Genomic DNA, 12,903 nt, shown 5'->3' on the forward strand with positions numbered 1-12,903 from the left:
ACACAGGGAAGGTCAAGTTTCTGTCTATTTCTAGCCATTCTTGATGGGGTAAGTAGAAAAAGAGGAAATTGAGCTTTGGGGAAGAATAGGGAGATAAAGAGGTGATAGGACTACACAGAATTTTGCTTGTGATGTACTTTGGGGGGGGAGGGGGGGAAGCATCCGTGTGAAGGGAGAGCCTCAAAAATAGTAAGAGGCACTGATGAGGCCAGATCCAAGGCCAGTGGGAGCTTTAACAGCATGATATTGGTAGCGCTGCTTAGCCCTTGAATATCAGGGCAAGGTATGGGCCTACGGTGAAGAAACATCCTGTGTACACTTGAAGGTTTGTGAAGCAGACAAATTACCTTGTCTCAAAGATCATAGTAAGACCCATTAAACAAGAGCTGACAAATGAGTCATAAAATAAGAATAGATGGAGTATCTGATACAGAGGGAAAATGTCTCTTAAGATGCATATACCCAAAACAAATAAAAATTGGTTTCTACACATTTAATTGAAATTATAAAAGAAATAGAATCTGAAGAGTTTCTAATAAACAAGGAATTGAAAAATTAGAAGTTAATTGTATAGTCCCCATTACTATTATTAATCCAAATAAAGCATGGAAATTCCATTTAGTTCCTGTGCTATTTTTAATTTTAGAGAATATAAGATATTTTTAAGGGCTTTCATACTCTCGCTTGTATCATCAATATTTTTAACATCTTTTTCCCATAAGATCATCAACTGCAATTCTCTCACCATAGGGATTTTTTAGGAGCATAATCTCAATAGTTGGGGAGAAATACAGCCTCAATCTCACAAATCTTACCCTTTAATTTTTTCAGAAATAAAGACCCAAGTCAATGGATTGCTACTTTTGGTGTAACTATAACACCACCTGCAGTGCAACGAAGTGTGGAGAAAATTATCCTTCATGAAAATTACCACAGAGAAACAAACGAAAATGACATTGCTTTGGCTCAGCTCACTACCCGAGTTGAGTTTTCAAATGTAGTTCAGAGAGTTTGCCTCCCAGATTCATCTATAAGGCTACCACCTAAAACAAGTGTCTTTGTCACAGGATTTGGATCTGTTATAGATGATGGTGAGTAGTTCAACCTAATTTACTTAGGATAATTTGTCTTGAGACAATTATGTCTCAATAATTGTCAAAATAATAATCAAGACATATGTCTCAAATTATCCTAAGTGACAAGCTGTCTTAGGGAATCTCTCTTTAGACTTTTCATAAAAATAATGTTGATGTTTTTAATGTGTATGGCTCTGAGCAGAACAGGGGTCTGTGGGTTAAAAAATGAAGGGAGTCAGGACCCTATCCTGGAGAAGTTCACAATTAAGTGGAGCAGTGGTGAGAAAAGGGAGAGGGTAACATAGAAGAAAAGAACAGGCTGCTGTAGATGCTATAAGAAGGGACGAATGCTATGGGAGCACAAGGGAGTAAATGATTCCAATTGTATATTTGCCAGATGTAAATACTGCTGGTTAGCATATACTTCAAACCACAATCTTAACGATAGGTTTTTCTTTTTTTTTTTTTTTGTCTAAATCCTTCTTCATTTTAATGGGCATTTACGGTGATCATAAAGTGCTTTGTGAATGTTTTGAGAATTTTCATTTTAATGAGTTAGTTGAATATGTATTTCTTTACCTCTGTCCCACCTCCTAGGGAGGTTAAAAGATATCAGTTCTAAACTTACATAAATTGAGGACCAGAACTTAAGATTTCTAGGCACTAGTTCATTCCACTCTAAAGAGAGAGATTAATTGAATGTTTTGAAGTGGAAAATAAATGTTTAAGTTTGTATCAAGGATATCCTGAAGAAACTAGGAGACAAATGCTAATATATCTTAATCTAGCTTTTTTCTTTTGACAGAATTCTATTATATGAAATATTTCCCAAATGCTCCATGCATTTTCAACTTGAGGTTTGAGAGGTTATTATGTCTCCTTTCATCTTCTCTTCCCTTACCACTAGCTCAGGGCTACTCCTCGACAGCTTCAATCAATCAGGATCCCTAAGCTCCTTCCCTTCCCGCACTTAATTGTGCAGTATTCTCTCCTCCTAACCCCTGGCCCTGCTCTGTGAGGATGTCAAATTGCTAGATCTTGGGCATCCGTTCTGTTTCCCATGCTTTGAGACACCCCTATATAACACTCTACAGCACAGAGTAGGGCAAATAGATCTGTGCAGTTCATATCCTGGTTCCTACTTGAATAGCTTTTGGGAAATTAGTGAACTTCCCTCAGCTTCAACTTCCTTATATGGAAAAATGTGCCAATTGGACAAGATCAGTGTGATGAACCCTTTCTTCACGAAAAAAAAAAAGCATACACACATACACACGTACACACACATAAAATATTGCATGTAGTTTTAAGGATTCCAATAGCTTTTGAAGATCCACAAGTGTGATATAATATTGGGGCATGCATGTTTATGGTTCTTTGTATGTACACGTTTATGACACAGAAAATAAAGGTAGCCAATAATTAATAATAAAATAATCTTATGCTTTTGCTCCTAGGTATATACAATTTATGTGTCTTTCATGTCTTAAATAACAGTTTTATTCAAAGAACACATTTTTGTGTGTGTGTTTGTTTGTATAATAGGACCTATACAAAATAAACTTCGGCAAGCCAGAGTGGAAACCATAGGCACTGATGTGTGTAACAGAACGGATGTGTATGATGGCCTGATAACTCCGGGAATGTTATGTGCTGGATTCATGGAAGGAAAAGTAGACGCATGTAAGGTAAGTCTAAACTCAAGGTCAAAACTTTAAAAGGAAAGTTTCCACTAGCTATTTCTAAATTTGGCATATATTTCACCTGGAAAAAAAAGTGGCATCTATTTCACCAAGGACTCAGTTTATTTGTTAATGAAAATATTAAACAAAACCCAATAATTAAAAAAATAACAAAACTTATTGTATTGAGTGATTATTGTGTGCCAAGCCAAGTAGTAAGCACTTTTTATACATTATTTAATATGACAAGATTGAAGCAGTACTCTAATTATCTCTATTTTACAGATCAGGATATTAAAGCTCATTGCTCCCTATTTCTAGTTCACACAATTACTCTTATGCTTTATTGTTACTTTCTGAACAAAATTGTAAATAAAAGACAGAGAAAACTCTCCTCTGAAGACCACTTCATTCAGCTCTGTCATCTCTCATGCATCTTGTTTTCATCCCCCACCTCCTGGTCCCTCCCCTTTGTCCCTCTCATTCTTTAATGACATCAACACCTGAAACAGTTTCCTCTTCATCCCAAGCCCTGCAGTATTACCACTGACCCATTTACATGCTGGATTCTCAGTTCCTAAACCTCCTAACCTCCAGCGATCTTCACTCCTCCTCGGCCTCCTATTCCTAGGGTTACATCTTGAGCTTTGTCACACACAACTCTTCCAACTCCAAAAACACTAATTCCCCAAATCTTTCTATTTAACAACTGTCCGCTTCTTCCTGCCTGCTTTTCAACTACTCCTGCTCCCTTGGCCACACGATTTGCTACACCCCAAGCTACGAACCCTCACCCCCAATACACACAATCTACACACAAATTCTTTGTGTCCCCTCCTCTGATTTATTTTTCACTTTAGCTCTTATCACCATCCGATACACAATATATTTTATTTATTGAGTTTATTGTCTGTCTTCTCCACTAAACTAGAATGTAAATATAAGCTCCATGAAGGCACAGATTTGGGAGGTCTATTTTATTTACTACTGTATTACCAACAAATAAAATAGTGCTTGGCACAAATATTTGTTGACTGAATAAAATATCTTTCTTCAACTTCATAGACACCTGTAGACCATTGCTTCTCTATTTTCTCACATTCCATTCATCCTTTCCCTTCTTCCATCATCTATTTGTCCAACTTAGATTTCACTATTAATCATTTTAATCGCTTTTGCTAATACCCTGAGCTCACTTGTTGCTCTCTCTCTTTCCAGAGTTTCTGTCTACAAAGGTCCAAACCTAGAAGAACTCAACTATCCAATCTCTCTCTCTGCCTGCACTCAGGAAGTCAAATCCTCCTGGAAAAAATATAATAGAACACATTGGTTCCACTAAAGGATCCAGATGACAAAATGGACTATCCTACTCTTTTTGTGTATTTGTTTCAAGTCTGTTCTCTGAATTCTCCCAACATTTTCCACTTTCCTTAACTTCTGTTTTTTTAATACCGCTTTTTATTCTTAACTGATGATTTTGTTTCCCAATTTTCAAACAAAAATACAAGTCATACGAGGGAAATGTCCCCATCTTCCCAGCACCAAGCATGCAGACTTGCCTTCATCTGGACCCATTTCATCCACCTTCAGCTTAGGTCACAGCAGAGAAGCTGCCTCTTCTCTAAGGCTGAGCCCTTCTCTGCCCATGTTCCTCTTCTTGTTGGCCTTTTGGGGAAGCTTACACTGGCAGTTATTTTGTCTATCTCTTTTCACAGTCAAAACTTCTCTTGTAACTAGCTCCTTCCTTATTCAGATCTATCAAATTAGGAAAAAAACAATAAACCAACTCTTTTCTTGACCCATAATGCCTCCAGCTAGCACCCCATTTTATCTCTTTACCATCAAATATTTGGAAAAATGTCTATACCCATTGTCTCAATTTTCTCACCTCTCACTAACGCCTCAAACCATTACAATATGGTTTCTGCCCTATCACTTCGTCAGTATAGCTCTTCCTGAGGTTTCCAATGATGCATCAGTGACCTCCAACAGATGTTTTTTGGTCCTATTCTTTTTTTTTCTTTTCCTCTTAGAAGCATTTAATAATACTTACTACTCTCTCTTTCTTGAACTGTTGCCTTTCTAGGCTTGTAATGATTTTCATTCTACTTCTCTGTCTGCTTCTTTGTCTCCTTTTCAAGCTCATTCTCTCAATCTCAGCCATTAGATTTTGATTTATTCCACACCTGTTCCTCTTTTGACTCTGAACTTTCTCCCTGGAGGCTCTAATTCTCTTCCACAGCTTCAATTATTGTCTTTTTGCAGATTACTAATAAATTTTTACTTTTAGCCCTGACCTCTTCTTTGATTTCCACCCTTACATATTCTACTTCTACTTGACAGCTCCACTTGGATATCTGAAAGTCATCTCAAATTCAAAATGTTGCACCTGATTCTGCTCTTCTTCCCCTCCCTACCTGATCTTCTTTCTATGTTTTGTATGTCTATGAGTGCCATCCTCTGTCATTCTGTTAAACAAGCAAGAAGACTAGAAGCCATTCTAACTTTCTCTCCTTATCCCTTATCTAATTGATTACCTAATCCCATGGATTTTACCTCCTTATATCTTTCTTTTGTTTCTCTCTCTCTCTCTTTCTTCCCCCTTCCCTCCCCTCCTGTCCCTCACCACCACAAACCACATTAGCCATCTAGTTTATTTTCTTACATTCACTCTTATGCTCCTACAGTGCATTAGTCAAATGAAAGCCAGGATGTTTTCTAACAAGATGTAATCTGATCATGTCAACCCCCTCCTCAAAACACTTCAGTGGCTTACCTTTAGTTTTATCTTAAGATAAAAAACAAAACGACCCACGGGGCTTTGAATGGACCAGTCTCTCCCGCCTCTATAGCCTCACCACAAACCACTTGACCCTTGCTATCTTCTCTCTAGTCCCCTCCCCACCTTTTTTTTTTTTTTTTTACAGGCTCTTGTATATGCCAGCCTCCTTCATGCCACAGAGCACTTGTGTTCTCTCTACCTAGAATACATTTCATCCACATCTTCCTTTCATGGTTAACTCCTCTTCCTTTAGATATCAGCTCAATTACATATCATTACAGGAAACTTTCCTGACCTCCCTGACCAGTCAAATTCTCCTGTTGGATGTTACTATAGCGCTAAACACAGTTGCAATTCTGCATTTATTTGTGGGCTCATTTAATATTGTTTTTTTAACCTAAATTTCTAGTTCTGTGAGCATAGGGACTGTTTATTGTTGGTCATCATTGTATTCTCAATGTTCATCAAAATACCTGGGACGCACAGTAGGAACTCAATAAATGGTTGTTAAAAGAATAAATGAAGGAAGTGGAAGAGGCACAGAGAGGTTAAGTATCTTACCCTAGGTCACACAACCAGTAATCGATAGAGCTGGGCCTGAAACTTGGGCAGTTCAACTGCTGAGAACACACCTTTAACCTCTACATTTATATTTGTTTATTTATTTAAGCTTCCTTGTTCCAAAAGAGATTTAAGGGAGCTTATATAAAATTCAGCAAGCAAATATAAATTAGAATTAGGTGAGTAAAAGCAAAGGAGACCATGAGTAGGTCCATAAAATAGTCAAGCTAACAATATTCAGAAGAGATCATTGAAAACTTCCACCTATGCATGCACAAATACTAACCTCATATTAAATAGTTTATATATATGCTTACTAAACCATGCATAAAGTATCTAATCAAACTAGCAAAAGAAATCCAAGGATGCTGAGCCAGAAATAATGTAACCACTTTATATGAATGAGTGTAAGTCTTTCTACAAAACAATGCACTTTAAAGCTTAGCACAAAATTTTAACTCAGTTGAGAGAAACATTATATAATCTGTCTCTGGTCTAGCTGCATGTTCTCTGTACCAATTTCGTTTTTTTCTGTAGAAGAGAGATGATTGCAATGACCCTCCTACTGAATTAAATTAGAGTTAATTTTAAATGTCTTTGTTTTCTCTCCAGGGTGATTCTGGTGGACCTCTGGTTTATGACAATCGTGACATTTGGTACCTTGTCGGTATAGTAAGTTGGGGACAATCATGTGGTCTTCCCAAAAAACCTGGGGTCTATACCAGAGTGACTCAGTATCGAGACTGGATTGCCTCAAAGACTGGTATCTAGTGTGAATCGTCCATGAATTATACCCATGGCACACAAAAATAAAATTCCTACATATTGTATATTATTTATATTCATGTGGTTTGGATCAGTGCTTTTGCTGGATGTCAAGAAGTCCTTCAGACTCAGATCAATCTCAAATTATGAGATGGTCTTTGTGTACACGTGACTGAACCCTCTCTACCCTGAGAGAAGAAGACACAGCAAATGACAGGTAGCACTGACTTCTCACTCACGAGGGAAATTGTTGTGATGCTTATTAACAAGATGAACATTTATAAATGGCTTTCCCCAATGGAACACAGGGGACATCATTTTCCACAGGATATGAAGAGCTGCCAAAACCTTACCTCATATAATACCCGGAGCACTTAGATTCTTCTAGCAAAAACACGAAACAGCAGTCTTCCCTGAGGGTTCTGGGCTTCAGCATTCTAGGACTGATGATGGACATTCAAAGGCTAGAATGGAGAAGCGTGAAATTTGCAATATAACTTGATCTCTAATCTGGGTTTAGAAGTAATGATGCAGAGCATTATTATCCACCACAAGAGCTGCCATTTAAGAGAGATTGAAATGTATCTGAACTAGCTGTTAACATTGTGTTATACTGAAGCACCAGCTTCAGGATGCATGTTCTGTTGTTAATAGGCATTGCTGATTTATTCTTTAACAGCTTCTTGCCATTCATACATCAATTGGAGTTAGGCCAAAAGGAGAATAAAGAAGACTCCTGGGAGCGTTTTTCTGTGGGCTCAAGGAGGATAAAAAGACCTGATGGGACCTCGGCCAGCAGAGTTGGTTTCAAATGATTAAGAACAGGACAGACACTTTTTAGATTTTTGGTAGAATGAGCTATTCAATTATTTATTTAGAAATATCTACATCAACATATAGTAACTGGAGCTTTTGTAAGTCTTCAGCTCTCTGAGAGGTGAGATGTCTGTGAGAATGTCGGGTTGGGAGAGCTGATTTGTGTAAAGCATTTAGGACAGTGCCTAGTATATATTATGCACTGTATAAATATTTATTATAATGGAAAGGAATGCCTCTGTGAGTTTTAAGATAAATTAACTTAATTTGTCAAATAAATGAATGACTTTGGGGCTTAAAACAGCCAAAAGTTTAGTGGTGGAAAGCACAGGCTTTGAAACCAGATTACACGAGCTTGAATGTTGGCTCTGCCACATATGAGCTGTGCGTCTTTGTGCAGGTTTCTTAATATCTCTGTGCTTTAGCTGTTTCACTTCCACAATGGGAATAGAAATGGTACCCACTTCATATTATTTGTGTGAGGTTTAAATGTGTTAATACAAGTAAAGCACTTGGAAAGTGTCTGCAGACAGTAGGCTCTCAATATGGACCAGCTACTATTAATTATTATTAATGTGCTTTGCATTGAATAAAACAATATGCTTTTTAAAAACGGTCCCTTGCTTCTTTAAAATCATGTAATTGATTTCACAATACTTTACATTGTAAAAGAATTAGTTGAGTTAGATTTTCAAAATCACTTTTTATGTCTCATTAATGTATTTTGAACTCTGTCTGTTTATAGACAAGTAGTTATAGGAGGTATGGTCATCTGTGACCAGGGTTGTGACCACAGAGATGCAGCTCCTTATTCATCTCCTGGCTGCAAACGGGAGACCTCAAGTGCTAAATTTCTTGCTCTGATTTATCAGAGAAAAATCTAGCCTCTCTGTTTCTTTAATGACTAAAAGTTTTGTTAATTTACATGTTTGTGTGTTTATAGGTAATATGTGTAAACAAGATGAATATGATAAAAAGATCTCCTAATTGTTATTGTTTACATATCAATATTAGGATATAAACACAAAAGGGTCATCCAGGCACACTTTCCTCTTAAAAAGGAAATGTCACCAAATTTCTGAGTTGATGACTACTAATAAGTAAATATCAACAGGAAAAGCAGAATAAAAACTTAAAAACTTTACAATTTCTTTTATATGCAGAGAAACACCCAAAGCTTTCTGGAGAATATTCAGCATATTGACGATGTGCTTGATTGATGATAGGTCTTTTTTATATTAAAACTAAACACAACCTTTGAGAGAAACAGGAAAACATCTGTCTACAGGGAAAAACAATCGTTTTCTACTATGTAAGTTCTTTAGCATTGGATGTGTGCTTTTGTGTAACTGCATTTATATTTTCAGAAGACTGATAACTTCTCACATATAAGTGTCTGTGAAATATATATACTGATTTAAATAATTCTATGCTTAATTCAATTCAATTTCATGACGTTTTAACACAAATGAGAGGAATAAGTACAAAAGGATATAAGTAAATCTAAAAAAAGGAAGAGTCTATTTTTTAAGCAGGATTTATATGTCCTATTTCTAGTTTGCTGTCTGACCTATCGAGTGGTGTTAAAGAATCGTGCAATAGCTTTTACCTCATGTTTTCCAGCTACCCAATGGGACATTAATCTGTCTACCTCATGGCATTGTTGTGAGGCTGTCCTGTTGAATAATAAAGTTGAAAAGTCAAAGGATGTCTAAAACCTGCTCCAAAAAATGCAACGGGTATTACTGTAAACTAATCTCAGTACAGGTGGCGCTGCAAATATTAAGATTGTCAAAAAGTTTTCTTTTACAGTGTTGGCATTTTTATTTGTCAATAGTATTGCTTTGTGAATTTTGCAAATATATTGTGATTGAAAAACAAAAACAACCCTGGACTTTGCCTCCTGTGTTGTGAATGCTATAATATTCACATCTTTTCATAGGGAAAAAAACACTCTACAATTTGTCTGACTTGTTTGAAAGACAGGTCAAATCCATTAGGCTGATCTTAAACAACACAGCACATTATCCCTGTATTGGGTGCCTTGAGATCTAAGGGTTAGTTTTTAATGCTAGAACAAGACTGAACCAAAATTTTTGCAGTGCTTAACCATTGCTCAGTGAAATCTTCATGATTCAACAATAAGAACAAAAACATATTAACAAGAATTTACCCTTTTCAACTGAATAAACTTGTTACTTTGTTAATATATTTATTTGACTGAGAGGAGATGTGTGGCAGGCAATCTTCATGCAATCATGGAAATGAAAAATAAACTTGTTACAAATTATGAAATTAATGCTAGAATCATAGCTTTTAGAACCAGGAGGGACCTAAGAGGTTATATACATCAACCTCCTTTGTTGACTGCTGTGAAATCAAAGCCAAGAGAATTTCCCCGAGTTATGCAGTAGGTCATAGCCAGCGTAGGAATGGAACCCAGGAGCCATTGCATCCAGTCCAGCCTACTTTCCACCACTCTAACCTGTGTTATGCAGGCTCACTAGCCAGGAACATTGCAGTTCTAGAAGTCATTGGAATTAAATGATTGTTTCCAAACCAACATTTCTCCTTGCAAAAATGTGAGGCAAGTTAAACTCATATGGTATTCAGCAAAGTATATTATTGGACCAAACTAGCTTTATGATTAAAACAACACCACTTAAAATTATATCCACCTATACCTAATGAAATGAAGGATGATTTTAATGTAGGCAAAGCTGCAAAGCTAGTCAACTGGCAGATCAGAATACTCTGTGGAAAGTTTATTCCCCGAGTCTATACCTTATTCCATCCTTTTCTCACCCTCCACACTAAGCTCTATAATTATGAAGTAATTTAAAGCCTTCACAGGGTATACAGTAAAAACAGTGTACCATATTTTCAAATGAGGAGCAGTGAAAGATTTTGAATCCTACTAAAACAACAAATGTCTTTCTCTTTGCTCTTTTTAATGCTTCATTAAAAATGTTTTATAAACAAATAAACAAAACTACAGAAGGCCCACTAAAATGCAGCAAACTAAAAAGTTTTGTTTAAGTTGCTTTCATAAATGCTTTGAGCATTCTTTCACAGGTTTCAATATTTTCTTTGTCTGAAAGTTTTAAACATAACTAAAAAGAAATGAGAGAAACACAATCTGTCAAATGGAACATTAGTCTATCTACCTCACATGTTGTCATGAGGCTTTCTTGTTGAATAATAAAGTCTAAACATCCAAGAATGATTCAAACCTGTTTGAAAAGTGGAAACTATATTATTATAAACTGATATCTGCACAACTGATGCTGCAAATGCTCTAAGATTGTCGTTAAGCTTTTAGACAGTGTTAGCATTTTCATTTATCAATAGCATTGCTTTGTGTATTTTACAAAGACTACTGTTTTGTTGAAATTATATTTAGCATGTTATTGAAGAGAAGTATAATACAGCTTATGCAGTTAATATTAATTTATTGCAAAAAGAAAAATACCTTGGGGCTGGCCCAGTGGCACAGCCGTTAAGTTCGCAGGTTCTGCTTCTTGGCAGCCCGGGGATCGCTGGTTTGGATTCTGGGTGTGGACAGGGCACCGCTTGGCACGCCATGCTGTGGTAGGCATCCCATCTATAAAGTAGAGCAAGATGGGCACGAATGTTAGCTCAGGGCCAGTCTTCCTCAGCAAAAAGAGGAGGATTGGCAGTACTTAGCTCAGGGCTAATCTTCCTCAAAAAAAAAAAGAAAAAAGAAAAATACCAAGCAATCGAATTAATCGTCTTTCACTTGATCACTTTAAGAATGACTATAATCCATGGGCCAGCTCCAGCAGCCTAGAGGTCAAGTTCAGTGAGCTCTGCTTTGGTGGCCCAGGTTCAGTTCCTGTGTGTGGACCAACACGGCTCTGTTATTGTCCATGCTGTGCTGGTGGCACATATACTAAAAAAAAATAGAGGAAGATTGACACAGATGTTAGCTCAGGGTGAATCTTCCTCAGCAAAAAAACAAAAAAAGAATGACTATAATCCAAATTCATTTTATTTAAAGCATATTTTACTACAGTATGTTGGAGTACTCTATAATCAATCTACTGGAAACACTTTTAAAGCTATTATGTAGATGACAGTGAAAAATATTAAAAGCAGTCCAAAGTCAGCATTTAACAAAGTATATTTTAAAGACTCAGCTTAGTAATATTTTAGTCTATATTCTGAATTATTAAAGGTTCTCTAACTTGTCACAGAGCTATGCAATGCTAACCAGATATAATAGATTTCCTTTGAAGTTCTATTTTTAAACATTTCATTCCATTGTCAGAATCTGTGTCCCAACTTTTATTTAAGAATGTAGTTATGGGGGCCGACCCAGTGGTGTAGTGGTTAAGTTCTCGTGCTCCACTTTGGCAGCTCAGGGTTCACGATTTCGGATCCCTGGTGCGGACCTATGTACTCTTCATCAAGTCATGCTGTGGCGGTGTCCCACATACAAAATAGAGGAAGATGGGCACAGATATCAGCTCAGGGCCAATCTTCCTCAGCAAAAAGAGAAAGATTGGCAACCATCCTGTTAGACTTTCCTGCTCTCTCCTTCCACTCCCGAACCTAGGTATTCTCCATAAAAGATGTTCAGATGCCTCCCTTTTAAATATTCCCAGAAGGAGAAATTTCATAAATGCATATGATTGCCTTCCTAATGGTTTTAATCACTACCTACTTCTGTATTCAAAAGAAGTACCTTTTGCTGAACCTGAAACCTGTATCTTCCTGTTTAGATCTAGGTGAGATCACTGAATTCTTGGGATAATTTTTTAAATCCACTTGTGTTTGTCCTACAAGTGATAATCCTTAAGGAAAGAGCATTAGAAAATTGAATGAACAGGTAGAGGTGCCTATGAAGAACAGGAGAATTTAAAATTGGACAGGTGAAATAAAATCTGAAAGTAAAAATGAAGCCATTGGAAATACAAACATTAAGCCACAGCTATTTGATAAAATTTTCATTAAAAAAAAATAGTTGGACTATAGAATAAAAACTTTTTTTTTAAGTAAAGGAAATGATAGATTTATCCTCCTTTTTTAAAAAAAATCCACAGGAATATTATAACAAATACTTTTTGAGAGGGAGAGGGCACACAATTGTATCAACTTAGCACAACTGTTTTACTTTTTTATCTTTGTATATATGCGTACATATATTTTACAAAGTTGATATAATAGCATAAATTATGTATTTCTCCACTTGAGATTA

At 36.5% G+C, this 12,903-nt stretch overlaps 1 protein-coding gene across 1 annotated transcript in view; it reads left to right on the plus strand.

Moving 5' to 3' along the window:
- LOC103552786 (transmembrane serine protease 11F) overlaps window positions 1-9,566 on the plus strand; it is a 98,633-nt gene extending 89,067 nt beyond the window's left edge. The window contains exons 9-11 of the mRNA XM_008523002.2: window positions 832-1,091; window positions 2,622-2,764; window positions 6,714-9,566. Coding sequence (XP_008521224.1) covers window positions 832-1,091; window positions 2,622-2,764; window positions 6,714-6,872 — 562 coding nt within the window. The 3' untranslated portion in view covers window positions 6,873-9,566. The remainder of the gene's footprint in view (window positions 1-831; window positions 1,092-2,621; window positions 2,765-6,713) is intronic.
- Window positions 9,567-12,903: the final 3,337 nt, after the last annotated feature.

The sequence above is a fragment of the Equus przewalskii genome, chromosome 3 (genome assembly GCF_037783145.1).
Source record: "Equus przewalskii isolate Varuska chromosome 3, EquPr2, whole genome shotgun sequence".
NCBI classification, from domain to species: Eukaryota; Metazoa; Chordata; class Mammalia; order Perissodactyla; family Equidae; genus Equus; species Equus przewalskii.